The sequence below is a fragment of the Aythya fuligula genome, unplaced genomic scaffold (assembly GCF_009819795.1).
Source record: "Aythya fuligula isolate bAytFul2 unplaced genomic scaffold, bAytFul2.pri scaffold_54_arrow_ctg1, whole genome shotgun sequence".
NCBI classification, from domain to species: Eukaryota; Metazoa; Chordata; class Aves; order Anseriformes; family Anatidae; genus Aythya; species Aythya fuligula.
Window position 1 is genome coordinate 210,570 of NW_022473992.1, and position 21,210 is coordinate 231,779.

Below are 21,210 nucleotides of genomic sequence, written 5' to 3' on the forward strand. Positions count from 1 at the left end.
CTGGCGCAGTAGTAGGTGGCGGTGTCTTCGGCCTTGAGGCTGTTCATCTGCAGGGTGAGCGTGCTCTGCCCGTTGTTCTTGGAGATGGTGAAGCGTCCCTTCACCGCCGGCAAGTACCATGGGTTACTACCATCCTTGCTAATAACTGCGACCCACTCGAGCCCCTTCCCTGGTGCCTGTCGCACCCACCACATGTAGTGGCTGCTGAAGGTGAAGCCGGAGGCCTTGCAGACCAGGGTCAGGGACCCTCCGGGACTCACACGGCCCCCTCCGGACTCATCCAACGACACGGCCACCCGCAGCCCTGTGGAGGAAGGACAGAGAGTGGTGGGCTCAGCCTGGGGGGTCCCTGACCCTGGTCTGCAAGGCCTCCGGCTTCACCTTCAGCAGCTACAACATGTGGTGGGTGCGACAGGCACCCGGGAAGGGGCTCGAGTTCGTCGCGGGTATTTACAGCGATGGTAGTTACACATACTACGCGCCGGCGGTGAAGGGACGCTTCACCATCTCCAGGAACAACGGGCAGAGCACGGCCACCCTGCAGATGAACAGCCTCAAGGCCGAAGACACCGCCACCTACTACTGTGCGAGAGGTTATGCTGGTAGTGCTTGGAGTGGTAGTAGTGCTGGTGGTGTTGCTGGCTGTCAATATGAGCATTACCAGGACCATCATAAACATCACAAACACCATCACCAACTACGTCAGCATGACCAGTACCACAACCAGTGTCACCAGCAGCTTCAGCACCAGCAGCACCATCAATCCTACCAAGAGCACCACCACCATAACTATCAGCAGTTTTCGCACAGTAGTAGGTGGCGGTGTCTTCGGCCTTGAGGCTGTTCATCTGCAGGGTGAGCGTGCTCTGCCCGTTGTTCCTGGAGATGGTGAAGCGTCCCTGCACCGCCGGCGCGTACCATGTGCTACCACCACTGCTGCTAATACGCGCGACCAACTCAAGCCCCTTCCCGGGTGCCTGTCGCACCCACTCCATGTTGTAGCTGCTGAAGGTGTATCCGGAGCCCTTGCAGACCAGGGTCAGGGACCCCCCAGGCTGAGCCCACCGCTCTCTGTCCTTCCTCCACAGGGCTGCGGGCGGCCGCGACCTTGGATGAGTCCGGAGGGGGCCGTGTGAGTCCCGGGGGGTCCCTGACCCTGGTCTGCAAGGGCTCCGGCTTCACCTTCAGCAGCTACGCCATGTATTGGGTGCGACAGGCACCTGGGAAGGGGCTCGAATACGTTGGAGCTATTAACACTGATGGTACCACATACTACGCGCCGGCGGTGGAGGGACGCTTCACCATCTCCAGGAACGACGGGCAGAGCACGACCACCCTGCAGATGAACAGCCTCAAGGCCGAAGACACCGCCACCTACTACTGCGCGAAACCTGCTTACAGTGCTTATGGTTATACTCCTGATCCGATTGATGGTGCTGCTGGTGCTGCTTGTGATGGTTCAGGACGTACCACTACCACCACAGTAAATAACCACAAGGAATTGGACTCTGCTGGACACCCTGTCTGGGGGAAGGACAATTCCTGCCCAAGGTCTTCACAGCACAGCACCGCTAGATCTGGGGAAAAGTAGCCATGAAATAATAAAAGTGTAATCATAGTAATGTGAACAGTAAGGCAATAAGAGTCAACGTGTGCCTCTATTTGTGGTGTCCCCAACTTCCCCAGCTTCAGCAGCTACAACATGTGGTGGGTGCGACAGGCACCTGGGAAGGGGCTCGAATACGTCGCACAAATTAGCAGCAGTGGTGGTAGCACATACTACGCGCCGGCGGTGAAGGGACGCTTCACCATCTCCAGGAACAACGGGCAGAGCCTGTTGTTCCTACTGATGAATGACGTCAAGGCCGAAGACACCGCCACCTACTACTGCGCGAGAGCTCCTAGTGCTGATGCTGATCGTATTGATGTTGCATGTGGTGGTGGTGTTGGCCTTGTGTAGAGCACACGGAAGGGCCTTGGACATGCATTTTGGGGTCTCCTCCGCCATCACCCTTCCATTTTGTGGTGTTTTAATGACCACCCTTCATCCATTGGCCAACCTCCATCACCCTCTGCCCACGCAGCGCATCCATCGGGAGATTCTTCAGTAGGATCCGGGCCATGCGGTGGTCCAGCCCTTGCAGAAACCCAAGGGGGACACCAGTCAACCATCACCCTGAGAATTTCATGGGTGAAAAGGCTCAGAATCGATGACCCCAAAGGCCAGTGCTGCGTGAGAAGAGCTGCAGGTGGACAACCCGCTGGTGGCCGGGGTGAGGTGTGTCGGGGCCTTTCCCTGGGCCATGAACAACGTCAGCAGCACCAGCAGCACCGCCAATCTGTCCTAGATAACCATAACTACCACCAGTGTAAGCAGATTTCGCGCAGTAGTAGGTGGCGGTGTCTTCGGCCTTGAGGCTGTTCATCTGCAGGGTGAGCGTGCTCTGCCCGTTGTTCCTGGAGATGGTGAAGCGTCCCTTCACCGCCGACGCGTATCTTGTGGTACTACCACTATCGCTAATACTCGCGACGAACTCGAGCCCCTTCCCGGGTGCCTGTCGCACCCAGTCCATGCTGTAGCTGCTGAAGGTGAAGCCGGAGCCCTTGCAGACCAGGGTCAGGGACCCCCCGGGACTCACACGGCCCCCTCCGGACTCATCCAAGGTCTCGGCCGCCCGCAGCCCTGTGGAGGAAGGACAGAGAGCGGTGGGCTCAGGTTGCGGGGTCCCTGACCCTGGTCTGCAAGGGCTCCGGATACACCTTCAGCAGCTACAACATGAACTGGGTGCGACAGGCACCCGGGAAGGGGCTTGAGTACGTCGCGGGTATTACCGGTGGTGGTAGCACAGCCTACGCGCCGGCGGTGGAGGGACGCTTCACCATCTCCAGGAACGACGGGCAGAGCACGCTCACCCTGCAGATGAACAGCCTCAAGGCCGAAGACACCGCCACCTACTACTGCGCGAGAGAATCTGGTAGTGGAAGTAGTGCTGATGAGATTGTTGCTGCTGATGATGCTGAGGCTGCTGGTGATATTGGTTGTGGTGCTGGTATTGATAATGGTGCTGGTGATGTCAATATTGTCAGCCATCAACACCAGAAGCACTACTAGCGCTCCAACCACTACCAGTGGTTTTCACGCAGTAGTAGGTGGCGGTGTCTTCGGCCTTGAGGCTGTTCATCTGCAGGGTGGCCGTGCTCTGTCTGTTCTTCCTGGAGATGGTGAAGCGTCCCTCCACCGCCGGCGCGTACTCTGTGTCACTACCATCATCGTCAATACCCGCGACGTATTCGAGCCCCTTCCCAGGTTCCCGACGCACCCACTGCATGGTGTAGCTGCTGAAGGTGTATCCGGAGTGCGTAGAAAGGTGCTGGTATTGGTGTTGGCACAGCTGAAGGTGTTGCTGGTGTTCCTGGTGCTTGTGGCCAGGGTGAGTTGTGTCGGGGCCTTTCCCTGGGCCAAGAGCAATGAAAGCAGCACCAGCAGCACCATCAATCTGACCAGCCAGAGGGTAACCGCTATTATCCATTTCTTTGGCGCAGTAGTAGGTGGCGGTGTCTTCGGCCTTGAGGCTGTTCATCTGCAGGGTGAGCGTGCTCTGCCCGTTGTCCCTGGAGATGGTGAAGCGTCCCTCCACCGCCAGCGCGTAGTATGTGCTGCTACGGTCAGTGATACTCGCGACAAACTCAAGGCCCTTTCCAGGCGCCTGCCGTATCCACAACATGTCGTAGCTGCTGAAGTCAAAGCCGGAGCCCTTGCAGACCAGGGCCATGGAGCCCCCAGGCTTCACCAGGCCCCCTCCGGTCTCGTCCAACGTGGCGGCCGCCCGCAGCCCTGTGGAGGAAGGACAGAGAGCGGTGGGCTCAGCCGCATGGCACGGGCCCCCGCACGGCCGTGGGGAGCCGGGGCCGCCGGCAGCCTCTGCGGGACCGGGTCCTACCTGGGACGGCGGCCAGGAGGAGGAGGAGGGCGAAGGCGTGAGGCCGAGGACTCATGGTGGGGAAGGGAAGGGGTGCTGGGTGCTGTTGGGATGCTGTTGACGGGCGTATTTGAAGGCGCCCGGAGGGGCATTCATTGCGTTTACTCCTTGGGGTATTTCATTGTTCTGAGGTAATTCATAATAAGTCAACGGAGCCCTCCACTCTCTGTCCTTCCTCCCCAGGGCTGCGGGTGGCCGAGACCTTGGATGAGTCCGGAGGGGGCCGTGTGAGTCCCGGGGGGTCCCTGACCCTGGTCTGCAAGGGCTCCGGCTTCACCTTCGGCGACTACGGCATGGAGTGGGTGCGACAGGCACCCGGGAAGGGGCTCGAAGAGGTCGCAGCTATTAACAAGGATGGTAGTAGCACATGGTACTTGCCGGCGGTGAAGGGACGCTTCACCATCTCCAGGAACAACGGGCAGAGCACGCTCACCCTGCAGATGAACAGCCTCAAGGCCGAAGACACCGCCACCTACTACTGCGCCAGAGGTTATGCTGGTAGTGCTTGGAGTGCTGGTAGTGCTGGTGCTGTTAATGGCTGCCAATATTAGCGTCACCAGCACCATCATAAACATCACAAAGACCATCACCAACACCATCAGCATGACCAGTACCACAACCAGGGTCACCAGCAGCTCCAGCATCAACAGCACCATCAATCCAACCAGGAGCACCACCACCATAACCACTAGCATATCTCGCGCAGTAGTAGGTGGCGGTGTCTTCGGCCTTGAGGCTGTTCATCTGCAGGGTGAGCGTGCTCTGCCCGTCGTTCCTGGAGATGGTGAAGCGTCCCTTCACCGCCGACGCGTAGTTTGTGAAACTACCACTCTCGCTAATACGCGCGACCAACTCGAGCCTCTTCCCGGGTGCCTGTCGGATCCATCCCATGGCGTAGCTGCTGAAGGTGAAGCCGGAGCCCTTGCAGACCAGGGTCAGGGACCCCCCGGGACTCACACGGCCCCCTCCGGACTCATCCAAGGTCTCGGCCGCCTGCAGCCCTGGGGAGGAAGGACAGAGAGTGGTAGTTATGAATGCGCGGCAAGGAGAGTGGCCCTGGTCTGTAAGGGCTCTGGCTTCACCTTCAGTGACTACTACATGTATTGCCCGTTATAGGCCCAATAAAGTTGCTTGAATACGTCGCAGATATTAGCTATGATGGTAGTGACACAGCGTACGCGTCGGCGGTCGAGGGACGCTTCACCATCTCCAGGAACGACGGGCAGAGCACGCTCACCCTGCAGATGAACAGCCTCAAGGCCGAAGACACCGCCACCTACTACTGCGCGAAAACCACTGGTAGTGGTTGGAGCGCTAGTAGTGCTTCTGGTGTTGATGGCTGACAATACTGACATCACCAGCACCATCATCAATACCAGCACCACAACCAATATCACCAGCAGCCTCAGCAGCAGCAGCAGCAGCAATCTCATCAGCACCACCACCATAACTATCAGCAGGTTTCGCGCAGTAGTAGGTGGCGGTGTCTTCGGCCTTGAGGCTGTTCATCTGCAGGGTGAGCGTGCTCTGCCCGTCGTTCCTGGAGATGGTGAAGCGTCCCTTCACCGCCGGCGCGTAGGATGTGATAATACCATAGCTGTCAATACCTGCGACCCACTCGAGCCCCTTCCCGGGTGCCTGTCGCACCCAGTACATGAAGTAGCTGCCGAAGGTGTAGCCGGAGCCCTTGCAGACCAGGGTCAGGGACTACTGAGGCTGAGCCCACCACTCTCTGTCCTTCCTCCACAGGGCTGTGGGCGGCCGAGACCTTGGATGAGTCCGGAGGGGGCCGTGTGAGTCCCGGAGGGTCCCTGACCCTGGTCTGCAAGGGCTCTGGATACACCTTCGGCAGCTACTGGATGTATTGGGTGCGAGAGGTGCTCAGGACGGGGCTCGAGTGGGTCGCACAAATTAGCAGCGATGCTGGTGACACAAGGGACACAGCAGCAGTTCAGGGACGCTTCACCATCTCTAGGAGTGACATTCATCACGTTCATCGTGCAGATGAATAGCCTCAAGGCCGACGACACTGCCACCTGCTGCTGCATGAAATGTGCCCATGGTGGTTATGGTTATGGTTATGGTTATGGTTATGGTCATGGTTATGGTTATGAGATTGTTGGTGCTGCTGGTACTGGTGCTGCTGGTGATGTAGGTTGTGGCGCTGGTGTTGATGATGGTGGTGGTGACGTTAATAATGTCCTCAGCACCACCAGCACTATCAGTACTCCAACCACCACTACCAGCTTCTTTCGCGCAGTAGTAGGTGGCGGTGTCTTCGGCCTTGAGGCTGTTCATCTGCAGGGTGGCCGTGCTCTGCCCGTTGTTCCTGGAGAGGGTGAAGCGTCCCTCCACCGCCGGCGCGTAAACTGTGGTACTACCACTGCTGCTAATACGCGCGACCAACTCGAGCCCCTTCCCAGGTGCCTGTCGCACCCAATACATGGCGTAGCTGCTGAAGGTGAAGCCGGAGCCCTTGCAGACCAGGGTCAGGGACCCCCCGGGACTCACACGGCCTCCTCCGGACTCATCCAAGGTCGCGGCCGCCCGCAGCCCTGTGGAGGAAGGACAGAGAGTGGTGGGCTCAGCCTGGGGGGTCCCTGACCCTGGTCTGCAAGGGCTCGGGATACACCTTCAGTGACTACTACATGTATTGCCCATTATAGGCCCAATAAAGTTGCTTGAATACATCGCAGAAATTAGCTACAGTGGTGGTAGCACAGTCTACGCGCCGGCGGTGCAGGGATGCTTCACCATCTCCAGGAACAACTGATTCAAAGATCGAAGCCGAAATTCCTTTAAGTGGTATATTCTTTATTGCAGCGCTGGATGCACGGGGGATCTCTCCACCTATCGTGCATACCCAAAGCAAAAAGCAGTCTTGAATTTATACAATCAATCTATCAATATTCTACAAGCACCTATACATATGCATTACCTATCCCCGCCTTCCCTCGCTTCTCATGCTAATTAGCCTTTTGGCACCTTGCGCCTGCGTAGAGCCTTCCAAGAATTGTGGGCAGGGGTCTTTGGGACGTGGGCAGGGGTCTCTGGGAGGAAGACCCCGAGTCTTCCTCACAGTGTACTTTTCACCTTTGGTCAGGAATCTGCTGAATTGGCATGTTTCTTAATTGCGAGAGCTGGTTGTTGCCAATTCTTCCGTTTGTTGTATCTTTATAATGAATTCCAATGTCCAGTTTTGAGATTTATAGTCCTTACGTTTGTTTCTCTGTCCGTCTGCCGCTTCCTTATCATGAGTTTCAGTGTCTTGTTTCGAGATATACAGTCCATGTCTGGGGATTGTCCTTGCCTCCCCAATGCCTCCCCAATACCTCCTTAATCAATCCCCCCTTTTCTTTTCCCATGCAAATTCTTTTGCATCAGATACTTTCATTATTTACAGTAACACAACAAAGCAGGCATCTAAACAACATGCACACAAATATTCCTAATACTACTAATGCGATTAGAGCAATGAACACTTGTTTCAACCATTGAAAATTGGGCAACCAGGAGGTTAACTTATTCCATATTTCACTAAAACTCCACGAAAGATCATCTTTACTGATATCATGTAGGACCCTTGTCTGCTTCCATATTTCTTCCAGGTCAGTAGAGATCCTTCCACTCTGATCTACATACACACAACAACTTGTATTTATTACTGTACAGACTCCCCCTTTTCTGGAAAATCTAGTAAATTCTTTACTTAATATGGAAATTTTCTTTCCCAATCATTATGATATGTACCCCTCAATACCTTACCATGCACATTTGTCAAGGAGGCTAACATGGACATTCGTTGTAACAATTTCCAATTCCAAACAAGTAATACAAAAGACAATATTAAACTTATACCAACTAATATCAATAAAACAATAATTGGGTGACTCAGTGTGTTCAAAATCCCAGTTGCAGTTGGCGACCATCCAAAAAGTGTATCCCACCAGTTGTGACTTGTGTCTCGTTTCACTCTTTGCAAAACTCTGCTTATTTCCTTTGTATCATGATGGACAGTAATTAGAGTCTTCTCTCCATTTTCCTGAATACCTTTTAAAATTCTAATCAGGTCTTGGTGTTTAACTAGTTGCTTCACTAGTGTGAGGTTCATCCCAATAGGTGTAGGTAGTAACTTATGATACATTGTGTTGTTAGACTTGATCAGCTGGTGGGATACCACTGGTGCCAAATATTGAAAATCACACCCGACGATTCTAACAAAGTTACAAATACAAAAATTAGAATGATTTTTGCTATGGAGAGTTATATTCTCCTTGTCTATTTCTACAAAATCACAAGCAGTTCTTAAACACACGCACCCTTTACCAACATATACAAGCACAGTCTTTTGACTAGTATTTGGATGAATTTCAAAGTGGCAGATACCTTGCTCCGTGTCAAAACATACGTCCTGAGCATCAATTGTATTACTTTCACAAATAAATCCTTGTTGTTCCCGGGTAACACATGATTCTAGATTTACGGACTGCCATTTCCCATTCTCCATTCGTGCCCATGTTCTATGCTCTGAAGGATAAAGCACTGTCTTCTCATGGTTTAATCCTAGTGCAAGGATTGGGTGTATAACATAAACTGTAGCATTACGTATAGTAAGCACGAAGGCAGTAGCCATGTTAACAACGGGATCATAAGTAAAATTCACCAGGGTCCACCAAGACTGGAACTTCTTCTCAAAATCATTGGCATTGTCCCAAACTGCCTTTCGGATTTCAGCTGGAAAAATGCCTTCACTTCCTTCCCTAATAATCAGGGCAGCCGTTGCCTGCAACCATAACTGTGCTTGCATACAACTAAGAGCTAAGGATACATTATCTTGAATCATACTAAGTGCATCTATTATTAGTTTGTGGTCTTGGTCTTCTGCATTTTCCCATTTCGGTAACACCTTTGAAACTTGCCATTGGCTAGTTCCCAATGCCAATAAGGATGATTGTAAGGGTTGTTTTAATTTTGTCAAATCACTTGTTGCTGTGGCTAGCTTATTCATTAATATTTCTGAATCAATTCCATTTAAAATTCCTAACCCTGTTCCTAGCATTCCAGTTAAGTCTCTTCGTGTCCTGCCCCTGAAGTGCACTTGCTTCTGTGACCATATTGTCCAGTCTTCAAATGATGTTCTTAAGAAAGGAGAACAGGCTGGTTGAACTGCCGAGATGTTGATTTGTATTAGCAACTCAACACGCTTGAGTGACCATTCTGGATTAAATAACAATTGCTGTTGGCCCGTGTTCCTTACTACATATGGGCCAGTTTCATAAATTTTGGGTTCCAGTTTGATTAGAGGTGGGGTGTGGGTTGTAGAGGGTCTCACTGTTGTAGGAAGTGCCGCATATATTGTAAAATTTAACATGAGGCCCTCACCATTATTGTCTTTGGACTGTTGGCCATTATTATTATTCCAAAAACAGCTGATTTCTACATTCTCTGTTAATGTAAAATTATACCAGCAATCCAATTTACCTGGGCGAATACAACCCTCTTGTTGTCCATTTTTGGAAATCGGTTTAACCAGAATCCCCGTTGCTTTCTCGTCAGTCGTTCCATTAAACATTTGACACCCTATTTTAATTTCATCTCCTATGGTTCTTTGATGTGTCCACCCTTCCCCTAATTTTTGCCATTCTGATGGTTTATATAAATAGTTAACATTTGTTCGCCAGATGACCATGACTGATAACCTTCCATTAAGATTCTTATCCTCTGTTGTTACGGCTTCAGTCCAAGGCCACCCACCATTCTCTATGATCACAGAGGCACCTTCTTGAATCACAATTACAAATATAAGCCATAAAAACAAAACAATTCTCTGAACAAATCTTCTGCCAACCATATTACCAAATACTCTCAACCTTAATGTCCTCATTTTGATCGACTAAGCTTTAGTTTCAGTTCATCGTCACCTGGTGTTACTTTCCAAGGAGCTCCTGGAGCCTTCTTCACTCGGGAATAGTGGATCCAAGCAGCTTGTTCTCTAATCTTGATAGCAGTGTGAGTTGTCAGCAACACTTGATACGGTCCATTCCATTTTTCCTCTAGGGGTTGTCCTGAAAAAGTCTTTATATATACATAGTCCCCAGGCTTAAAGGGGTGGATTGGTTGATCCAACCCTCTAGCTCTGGTCCCTAACACAAATTTATGTACTTTATTTAATTGTTTTTGAAGTTCAGTTATATAAGTATATAAATATTCTGATCCCAGCTGCGTTAGATCCTCCCCACTAAATAGAAATTGATATGGCCTTCCATATAAAATTTCAAAGGGGCTCAAATTCTCTTTTACTCTAGGTTTAACTCTAATTCTGAGTAATGCTAAAGGGAGGGATTGAGGCCATGACAAATTAGCCTCTTGTCCGATTTTAGCTATTTGTTGTTTAATTAAATGGTTCATTTTTTCTACCTGTCCACTTGCCTGTGGTCTATAAGGAGTGTGAAGATGCCAATCTATCCCTAAAGCCTGGCTTATTCGCTGAACAATCTTTGCACCAAAATGCGAGCCTCTATCTGAGGAAATGGTTGCTGGGATCCCGAATCGGGGTATTATTTCATTCAATAATGCCTTAATTACCTCCTTAGCCTTATTAGTTCTGCAAGGGAAGACCTCGGGCCATCCCGAGAAGGTATCTGTTAAAACTAATAGGTACCGATACCCCCCTTTTCTTGGTAGTTCCGAGAAATCAATTTGCCAATGCTGCCCAGGATAGTTCCCTCTATCAATGACACCAAATGTCACCCTATTTCCTGTATTGGGATTATGACGCATACAGGTGTCACATTGTTGGGTTACCTGCCTTATTGTGGTATACAGATTTCTTGCTACCAAGACTCGATTTAATAGTTTATACAGGGCATCGGCTCCCCAATGGGTTTTATTGTGTTCCCCCAAAACCATAGGCCACACCAAATTAGAGGGCATAACAACCCTGTTGTCCTCCAAATGAGCCCACCCATCAACATTCAGCTTCCCTTTTAGATCCTCGATCAACTTTAAATCTTCTTTTGAATATTTAGGAGCCTGTCCTTTCTCTAATGCCTGAATTTTACCGTCTGGTATTAAAGCAAGCACTTCCACTTGGCCTCTTTCCGCCACCCTTCTTGCCTCTTTATCAGCCAATCTGTTCCCAATCTCAGAGTCGGTGGATCCTCTTTGATGCCCTCGGCAATGCATAATAGCCACTTTTTCTGGTTGTTTTACAGCCTCTAACAATTTTAAAATTTCTTCAGCATGTTTTATCTGTTTTCCCTGAGCAGTCAGTAATCCACGTTCTTTCCAAATCGCTCCATGAGCATGTACCACGCCGAATGCATATTTAGAATCTGTCCAAATATTTACCCTTTTTCCAGCTGCCAGTTCCAATGCTCTCGTGAGAGCAACTATCTCCGCCTTTTGAGCTGATGTTCCAGGGGGTAAAGGCTTAGACTCAATTACCTGTTGAGTAGTTGTTATAGCATATCCAGCTTTACGTTGTCCTTGTGTAACAAAACTGCTCCCATCCGTGAACCAAGTTTCTTCCGCATCTTCCATGGGCTCCTCCTTAAGGTCTGGTCGGCTGGAATACACAGTCTCCATAGTTTCTAAACAATCGTGAATCACAGGTTCCGCCGGAGCATCACTAAGAAAAGAGGCTGGATTCACAATATTAGTTACCACAATTTCCACATCGTCCTGTTCTACCAATATTGCTTGATATTTCAAAAATCTCTGAGGAGATAACCAATGAGCCCCCTTTTGTTCTAAAACTGCTGACACAGTGTGTGAGACAAACACTGTTATCTTCTGCCCCATTGTAAATTTCCGGGCTTCTTGTATATTCATAATTACGGCTGCCACTGCTCGCAGGCAGCCTGGCCATCCTTTACTTACTTCATCCAATTGTTTAGAGAAATAAGCCACTGCCCTTTTGTAAGGTCCCAACTTTTGTGCTAGTACCCCTAAGGCCATACCCTGTCTTTCATAGGAGTATAACCAAAAGGGTTTAGACAAATCTGGTAAACCAAGAGCTGGGGCTCGCATCAACTCCATCTTAAGCTTCTTAAAGGCTGCTCGGGCTTCTCCTGTCCATATTAGTCTTATGCAGTTATCTTTAATTAAATCATACAAAGGCCTTACAATTAATCCATAATTGTTGATCCATAATCTGCACCAACCTGTCATTCCTAGGAAAGTTCGTAATTCTTTAACAGTCTGTGGTTCTGGGGTACGACAGATTGCTTCCTTGCGTTCCGTCCCCAATTCACGTTGTCCTCCTGAGATCTCAAATCCTAGGTACGTCACGTGGGTTTGAACCAATTGTGCCTTCTGTTGTGAAACCCGGTATCCATTCATTCCTAGGAAATTAAGGAGGCTCACCGTCCACTGTATGCAGCTTCCCCTGTCTTCGGTAGCAATCAAGAGATCATCAACATATTGCAGCAGGACCCCTGCAGAATTGGGGGCTTCCCAGGATTCAAGTTCCTTTGCAAGTTGATTACCAAAAATCGTAGGGCTATTTTTAAACCCCTGAGGAAGCACTGTCCATGTCAACTGGACTTTTCGTCCTGAGTCAGGATTTTCCCATTCAAAGGCAAAGAGGTTTCGGCTTTCTGGGGCCAAGGTTAAACAAAAGAAAGCATCCTTTAAATCCAGTACGGTAAACCAGACCAACTCGTCCCTTAACTTGGTCAATAGCGTATAAGGGTTTGCTACCACAGGGTGTATGTCTTCAGTGATCCTGTTTATTGCTCTCAAGTCCTGTACTAACCTATAACTCTTCCCATCCGGTTTCTTAATTGGTAAGATGGGAGTATTATATTCTGATTCACACTCGACCAGTAACCCATATTTCAAAAACTTATCTATTGTATCTTTTATTCCTCTTCTATCTTCTATTCTAAGGGGGTACTGCTTAACCTTTACTGGCTTCTCTCCTGGTTTTAATTTTACCACAATTGGTGCAGCATTCTTTGCTTTCCCAGGGACATCAGGTTCCCACACCCCTGGATAAACCTGATCCTGGATTTCCGGAAGGGTTTCATTAAAAGAATCAGTTTGGATCAATACCAAACTTAGTGCACTTATAAGTCGGTCTTCTTTTACTCTTAACTCTACCCTTCCCTTTTCAAAAACAATTTCAGCTTCTAATTGCTCTAATAAATCCCGTCCCAATAAAGATCTAGGAGATCCCGGCAAATACAAAAACCTATGTATTCCCATTTGCTTCCCCAATTCATATTCTAATGGCTTTAAAAAGAAAGCTTTTTCGTGCCTACCCGTTGCCCCCACCACTGTCACAAAATCTTTATCTTCTGGCATCAACTTCTGATTTAACACTGAATATGTAGCTCCTGTATCTACTAAAAATTCTACTTCCCGACCCAATTTCCCTAGCTTAATTTTAACCAGTGGATCTGCTAGGGTAGAGTCCCCCGGTCTCCTTCATTGTTTTGTAGCCATTAATAGCTTGTTTTCCTCTTGCCGCTTCGGGCATTCCCTTTTCCAGTGTCCTATCTCTTTACAGTAAGCACACTGTTCAGCCCGCAAGGGGAGTCGAATTACCTTCCCCCCCCTTCTCCTGCCTCGAAAAGATTCTTCCTGCTTTCGCAGGGCTGTCACAGTGGCTGCTGCAATCGTCTCACCTAACTTTTGCCTTTCATTCCCCTCGCGATTTCTAAACACTCTCCAGGCTTCTTCTACTAATCTTTCCAAATCCCTTACGTCTGGTTCTTTCATTTTCTGAAGTTTTCGTCTAATATCTTCCGCCGATTGACCCAAAAATAGAGATACTAATTGAAGTTTACCCCCCTCAGAGGAAGGGTCTATAGTGGTAAACTTCTGCATTGCTGCCCTCAGCCTTTCAAGAAATTCGGATGGGGTTTCTGAGGTCCCCTGTTTTATTGTATATAGTCTTGACCAATTCACAGATTTAGGTATTGCATTTTCTAAAGCAATCCTAATCCATTCTTGATATCTTTTTAGCATTTTATAATCATTCTCATCATTATAATCCCAATTGGGGTCTGCCCTAGGCACATGTACTTCCACTGTGCCGGGCAGGGCTCCCGAGGCTACCTGGATTTGTACCTGCGTTCTAGCAGTTTTAACTATTAGCTGTTTCTCGGTTTCTGATAATGCAGCCAGCATTATCTCTATATCCTTCCAATCCGGGTCTAAGTTTTTCACAATCAATTCAAATCTTTTAGCCACCACCTCTGGATCATCTCGATACCCTTTCACCGCCTCCTTCCAGGCATCTAGTTCATTAGTTGTGAAGGGTACTTTAATTCTAGCAGGTCCATTAGCTCCCATAGCCTGACGCAGAGGGGCTTGGATTATTGGTCTTATTTTACTTCGTGTACGAGCAGTTATCGGAGTAAACCCCTTAGAGTCTATGTCATTTCCAGCGCCTTCAACTTCTATTCCAGCACCTACATCACCATTTATAGGTGGTAAAACATAATCTTCCATCCTTTCTTCTGGCTCATTTAATTTTAAACACCTCTGCCCAATGCTACATGCTGAACAACACCTCTTTAATTTCCCCACTCCATCCCTTCTCATATCCTTTTCTATCGATAAAATCAAAGGGTCTTGTGGGGCCAAATTAATGCCACACTCCTTCTGCCATTCTGGGTGGTTTCTTAGAGTAAAAAACATATCCGCATATGAAACTTCATCCCATTTCCCTTCCCTCCTTAAGAATAACATTAATTGCAATAGCGTGTTGTAATTCAAGGTCCCATTTTTGGGCCATTTTTCCCCTTCTTGTAATTTATAAAGGGGCCACCACTGATTACAATATTTTATCAGGGTTTTCTTATTTTCACTTCCACCCGGAGCCCCCCCTATATCCTTCCAATGACTCAAAATACAACCCAGCACACTTTTCTTAGGAATTTCACTGCTTACTCGCCCCCCCATTTTCCAGTTTACACTTTCAGAATACACGTGTTACTTACAAAAGTGTATCACATAAATGTATCACTCACAAAATTACAGGCACGCAATATCTTTCAGTAGCGATGTCACAAAGCTACTATTACCAGCAATATTGCTAAAATCACAATAACAATAGTCAGAGTCAAATTCCACATGCGATAAGTCAGAAAACCGAACTGTGTAACACCGTAACGATATCTTTCTTATAACAATGCCACGAACCTACTATTACCACCAGGAAAATAGCCAAAATCGCAGTAACAATAACCAGAGTTAAATACCATACTCCATGAGTCAGAAAACCGAAATAGACGACACAATTCCAGATGGACCTTAAAGCGAGCTCCTTCCTTAAGGTCCCCAAATATACTTATGGTGCTTACCACAAAGTATATACCAAACACTGCCTCGCAGAAGATCACCTTCTGACTTACAGACAGTTCCAGATACAGATGGACCCCAAGGTCCCCAGATATACTTGTGGTACTAACCACAAAGTATATACCAAATACTGTCCTGCAGAAGTCACCTTCCGACTTACTGGACAGTCCCAGATGACCGGTCTACCAGAAAACCAAACCAGAATAAAGAATATACTCACTTACAATGATGGGGTCCTTGTCTGCCTCCGCAGTGATCCGGTGAGTCGAGGAGTCCCTCCGGGAAATCCCGGGGGTACCCTAGGGAGTCCTGTTCCCAGCGGGTCCTGCGGTCCGGCAGAGAGGTCGTCCCATCTGGGGTGCCAGATTGATTCAAAGATCGAAGCCGAAATTCCTTTAAGTGGTATATTCTTTATTGCAGCGCTGGATGCACGGGGGATCTCTCCACCTATCGTGCATACTCAAAGCAGAAAGCAGTCTTGAATTTATACAATCAATCTATCAATATTCTACAAGCACCTATACATATGCATTACCTATCCCCGCCTTCCCTCGCTTCTCATGCTAATTAGTCTTTTGGCACCTTGCGCCTGCGCAGAGCCTTCCAAGAATTGTGGGCAGGGGTCTTTGGGACGTGGGCAGGGGTCTTTGGGAGGAAGACCCCGAGTCTTCCTCACAGTGTACTTTTCACCTTTGGTCAGGAATCTGCTGAATTGGCAGGTTTCTTAATTGCGAGAGCTGGTTGTTGCCAATTCTTCCGTTTGTTGTATCTTTATAATGAATTCCAATGTCCAGTTTTGAGATTTATAGTCCTTACGTTTGTTTCTCTGTCCGTCTGCCGCTTCCTTATCATGAGTTTCAGTGTCTTGTTTCGAGATATACAGTCCATGTCTGGGGATTGTCCTTGCCTCCCCAATGCCTCCCCAATGCCTCCTTATTCACAACGGGCAGAGCACGCTCACCCTGCAGATGAACAGCCTCAAGGCCGAAGACACCGCCACCTACTACTGCGCGAAAAGTTATGCTGGTAGTGCTTGGAGTGCTGGTAGTTCTGGTGGTGTTGCTGGCTGCCAATATTAGCATTACCAGTACCATCATAAACATCACAAACACCATCACCAACACCATCAGCATGACCAGTACCACAACCAGTGTCACCAGCAGTTCCAGCATCAACAGCACCATCAATCCTACCAGGAGCACCACCACCATAACCACTAGCAGCTCTCGTGCAGTAGTAGGTGGCGGTGTCTTCGGCCTTGAGGCTGTTCATCTGCAGGGTGAGCGTGCTCTGCCCGTCGTTCCTGGAGATGGTGAAGCGTCCCTCCACCGCCGGCGCGTAGTCTGTGTAACTACCATCGCTGTTAATTTTTGTGACGTATTCGAGCCCTTTCTGGTTTCCTGTCTCACTCACTGCATGCGGTAGCTGCTGAAGGTGTATCCGGAGCCCTTGCAGACCAGGGTCAGGGACTACTGAGGCTGAGCCCACCGCTCTCTGTCCTTCCTCCACAGGGCTGCGGGCGGCCGGGACCTTGGATGAGTCCGGAGGGGGCCGTGTGAGTCCCGGGGGGTCCCTGACCCTGGTCTGCAAGGGCTCCGGCTTCACCTTCAGCAGCACCGATATGTATTGGGCGCGACAGGCACCTGGGAAGGCACTCGAGTGGGTCGCAACTATTAACAGTTATAGTAGCACATACTACGCGTCGGCGGTGAAGGGACGCTTCACCATCTCCAGGAACAACGGGCAGAGCACGCTCACCCTGCAGATGAACAGCCTCAAGGCCGAAGACACCGCCACCTACTACTGCGCGAAACAAGCTGGTAGTGGTAGTAGTGGTCCTGCTGGTGAGATTGATGGTGCTGCTGGTGCTGCTGACATTGCTCATGGCCCAGGGACAGGCCTAGACACAACTCATCCCAGCTACCAGCAGGATCTCCAGTTGCAGCTTTTCTCGTCACCATCAATATTGACCACACCAGCACCAATGTCACCATGGTCATCGTCATGAAGAGCCCCAACACCAACACCACCAACACCATCATCGTAAAGAGGACCAACATCAACATGTGAACATCAATACTGTCAACACCACCACCAGCACCATCAAGAGCCTGACCACTACGATAGTCTCTCGCGCAGTAGTAGGTGGCGGTGTCTTCGGCCTTGAGGCTGGTCATCTGCAGGGTGACCGTGCTCTGCCCGTCGTTCTTGGAGATGGTGAAGCGTCCCTCCACCGCCGACGCGTAGTCTGTGTAACTACCACCAGTGTTAATAAATGCGACGTACTCGAGCCCCTTCCCGGGTGCCTGTCGCACCCAGTTCATGCTGTAGCTGCTGAAGGTGTATCCAGAGCCCTTGAAGACCAGGGTCAAGGACCCCCCAAGCTGAGCCCACCGCTCTCTGTCCTTCCTCCCCAGGGCTGCAGGCGGCCGTGTCGTTGGATGAGTCCGGAGGGGGCCGTGTGAGTCCCGGGGGGTCCCTGACCCTGGTCTGCAAGGGCTCCGGATACACCTTCAGCAGCTACCCCATGTTTTGGATGCGACAGGCACCCGGGAAGGGGCTCGAAAACGTCGCTACTATTGGCAGCACTGGTAGTGGCACATCCTACGCGCCGGCGGTGAAGGGACGCTTCACCATCTCCAGGAACAACGGGCAGAGCACGCTCACCCTGCAGATGAACAGCCTCAAGGCCGAAGACACCGCCACCTACTACTGCGCCAGAAGTGATGCTTGCAGTGGTTGTACTGCTATTGATTGGATTGATCGTGCTGCTGGTGCTGCTGGTGCTGCTGGCCTCATCCACGGCCCATGGCAAGGTCCCAGCACAACTCATCCCAGCACTGCCTGCGTGTAGGTCTGCTACTACTGCTCATAACGGGTTCGTGCCATGTGCTACCATCGCTCTGAATACCCGCGATGTACTCAAGTCCCTTCCCGGGTGCCTGTCGCACCCAGTCCATGTGGTAGCTGCTGAAGGTGAAGCCGGAGCCCTTGCAGACCAGGGTCAGGGACCCCCCGGGGCAAGGCTCGGCCATGGAGCAGGAAATTTGGGCTTAGTTCAGTACCTTGGGGTCAATGGAAGGAGTTGGGTTCAGCAAATGATTTGGGGTGGAATGCCAGGGATTTGGGTGATGAAGATGAGCGATGTGACCAGCATCATCACCACCAAAACCACCATCACCACCACAATCAATACCAACACCGTCAACATCACCACCACCATCGTCAACGTCACCACCATCAATGTAACCAGCAGCAGTACCACCAGCAATGTCACTACCAGGAGCTGTAGTATAACTACTACCACTTTTCGCGCAGTAGTAGGTGGCGGTGTCTTCGGCCTTGAGGCTGTTCATCTGCAGGGTGGCCGTGCTCTGCCCGTTGTTCCTGGAGATGGTGAAGCGTCCCTTCACCGCCGGCGCGTACTCTGTGTAACTACCACCACTGTTAATATATGCGACGTATTCGAGCCCCTTCCCAGGTGCCTGTCGCACCCAAAACATGCGGTAGCTGCTGAAGGTGTATCCGGAGGCCTTGCAGACCAGGGTCAGGGACCCCCCAGGCTGAGCCCACCGCTCTCTGTCCTTCCTCCACAGGGCTGCGGGCGGCCGAGACCTTGGATGAGTCTGGAGGGGGCCGTGTGAGTCCCGGGGGGTCCCTGACCCTGGTCTGCAAGGGCTCTGGCTTCACCTTCAGCAGCTACGCCATGATGTGGGTGCGACAGGCACCCGGGAAGGCGCTCGAGTGGGTCGCGGGTATTGATAGCTATAGTGGTAGCACATACTACGCGCCGGCGGTGAAGGGACGCTTCACCATCTCCAGGAACGACGGGCAGAGCACGCTCACCCTGCAGATGAACAGCCTCAAGGCCGAAGACACCGCCACCTACTACTGCGCGAAAAGTGCTAGTAGTGGTGCTTGGAGTTATGGTGAAGGTATTGCTGGTGCTGCTGGTGCTTGTGCTGGTTGTGCTGGTCATGACGGTGGTGCTGGTGGTGTTACTATGATCAGCTGTCAACCCCACCAGCTCTATCACCACTCCAACTACCACTATCATAACTTTTCGCGCAGTAGTAGGTGGCGGTGTCTTCGGCCTTGAGGCTGTTCATCTGCAGGGTGAGCGTGCTCTACCCGTTGTTCCTGGAGATGGTGAAGCGTCCCTTCACCGCCGACGCGTACCATGGGCTACTACCATCACTCCAAATACCCGCGACGTATTCGAGCCCCTTCCCAGGTGCCTGTCGCACCCACATCATGCCGTAGCTGCTGAAGGTGTATCCGGAGCCCTTGCAGACCAGGGTCAGGGTCCCCCCAGTGCAAGGTTGGGCCATCAAGCAGGAAATTTGGGCTTAGTTCAGTACCTTGGGGTCAATGGAAGGAGTTGGGTTCAGCAAATGATTTGGGGTGGAATGCTGGGGTTTTGGGTGATCAAGATGAGCGATGTGACCAGCACCATCACCACCAAAACCACCATCAACACCACAATCAATACCAGCACCGTCAACATCACCACCACCATCGTCAACGTCACCACCATCAATGTAACCAGCAGCAGTACCACCAGCAATATCACTACCAGGAGCTGTAGTATAACTACTACCACTTTTCGCGCAGTAGTAGGTGGCGGTGTCTGTGGGCGGCTGCGACCTTGGATGAGTCCGGAGGGGGCCGTGTGAGTCCCGGGGGGTCCCTGACCCTGGTCTGCAAGGGCTCCGGCTTCACCTTCAGCAGCTACGCCATGATGTGGGTGCGAAAGGCACCCGGGAAGGCGCTCGAGTGGGTCGCGGGTATTGACAGCTATAGTGGTAGCACATACTACGCGTCGGCGGTGAAGGGACGCTTCACCATCTCCAAGAACGACGGGCAGAGCACGCTCACCCTGCAGATGAACAGCCTCAAGGCCGAAGACACCGCCACCTACTACTGCGCGAAAAGTGCTAGTAGTGGTGGTTGGAGTTATGGTGAAGGTCTTGCTGGTGCTGCTGGTGCTTGTGCTGGTTGTGCTGGTCATGACGGTGGTGCTGGTGGTGTTACTATGATCAGCTGTCAACCCCACCAGCTCTATCACCACTCCAATAACCACTATCATAAGTTTTCGCGCAGTAGTAGGTGGCGGTGTCTTCGGCCTTGAGGCTGTTCATCTGCAGGGTGAGCGTGCTCTGCCCGTTGTTCCTGGAGATGGTGAAGCGTCCCTTCACCGCCGACGCGTAGCCTGTCCAACTACCATCGTTCCTAATACCCGCGACGTATTCGAGCCCCTTCCCGGGTGCCTGTCGCACCCAAAACATGGCGTAGTAGCTGAAGGTGAAGCCGGAGGCCTTGCAGACCAGGGTCAGGGACCCCCCGGGACTCACGAGGCCCCCTCCGGACTCATCCAACGTCGTGGTTGCCCACAGCCCCGGGGTTGACCTGGCGGAGCAGCGTCATCGTCCAACCATCGAAGGGTGAACATAAAACGGCCCAGTGTAGCCAAATTTGGGCAGATTCAACCCATTCTGCGATGGGTGCTGCAGTAAAGAACCGTAAAGGGCTGAAATCTGCATGTATTTTGTCAAAAAAAGGTGTCCAAAGCAAAGATATCTCCGTATTTGCCCCAAAACGCAACATACGGGTCCAAACTCATCAATATTAGTGAAGGGAATTTGGGCTCGGAGTAGGGAAGTTTGGGTCAATAACGGGAATTTGGGCTTGGAGTAGGGAAGTTTGGCTCAATAACAGGAATTTGGGCTTGGAGTAGGGAATTTGGGCTTGGAGTAGGGAATTTGGGCTCAGTAAATGGGAATTGTGTTGAATGAAGGGAATTTGGGCTCAATAATGGGAATTTGGGCTCAGTAAAGGGAATTTGGGCTCAGAGAAGGGAATTTAGGTTCAGTGAAAGGAAACTGGGGTTCAGTGAAGGGAATTTGGACTCAGTGGA

The 21,210-nt window shown here is 50.6% G+C and overlaps 2 protein-coding genes and 2 gene segments (V, D, J or C); 2 read left to right on the top strand and 2 right to left on the bottom strand.

Moving 5' to 3' along the window:
- Positions 1–2,201: 2,201 nt before the first annotated feature.
- On the bottom strand, positions 2,202–2,883 carry LOC116501620. The segment is given in 2 exon segments: positions 2,202–2,683; positions 2,859–2,883. Coding segments are annotated over 2 exon segments (507 nt in total).
- Positions 2,884–4,031: 1,148 nt separating this feature from the next.
- LOC116501621 lies at positions 4,032–4,513 on the top strand (the record flags this gene model as incomplete). The annotated part of the segment is given in 2 exon segments: positions 4,032–4,056; positions 4,164–4,513. Coding segments are annotated over 2 exon segments (375 nt in total), but the record flags the coding sequence as incomplete, so codon positions are not given.
- A 5,734-nt stretch (positions 4,514–10,247) lies between these two features.
- On the bottom strand, positions 10,248–14,441 carry LOC116501622 (the record flags this gene model as incomplete). Its single annotated transcript, XM_032207209.1, has 3 exons — positions 14,058–14,441; positions 11,646–13,217; positions 10,248–11,543 (listed from the first exon to the last, which is right to left on the bottom strand). Coding segments are annotated over exons 1-3 (3,252 nt in total), but the record flags the coding sequence as incomplete, so codon positions are not given.
- Positions 14,442–18,430: 3,989 nt separating this feature from the next.
- On the top strand, positions 18,431–19,392 carry LOC116501623 (immunoglobulin gamma-1 heavy chain-like). The gene is made up of 2 exons (XM_032207211.1): positions 18,431–18,581; positions 18,890–19,392. Exons 1-2 carry the CDS (start codon positions 18,431–18,433, stop codon positions 19,390–19,392), a joined length of 654 nt encoding a protein of 217 aa, XP_032063102.1.
- The last annotated feature ends 1,818 nt before the right edge of the window (positions 19,393–21,210 follow it).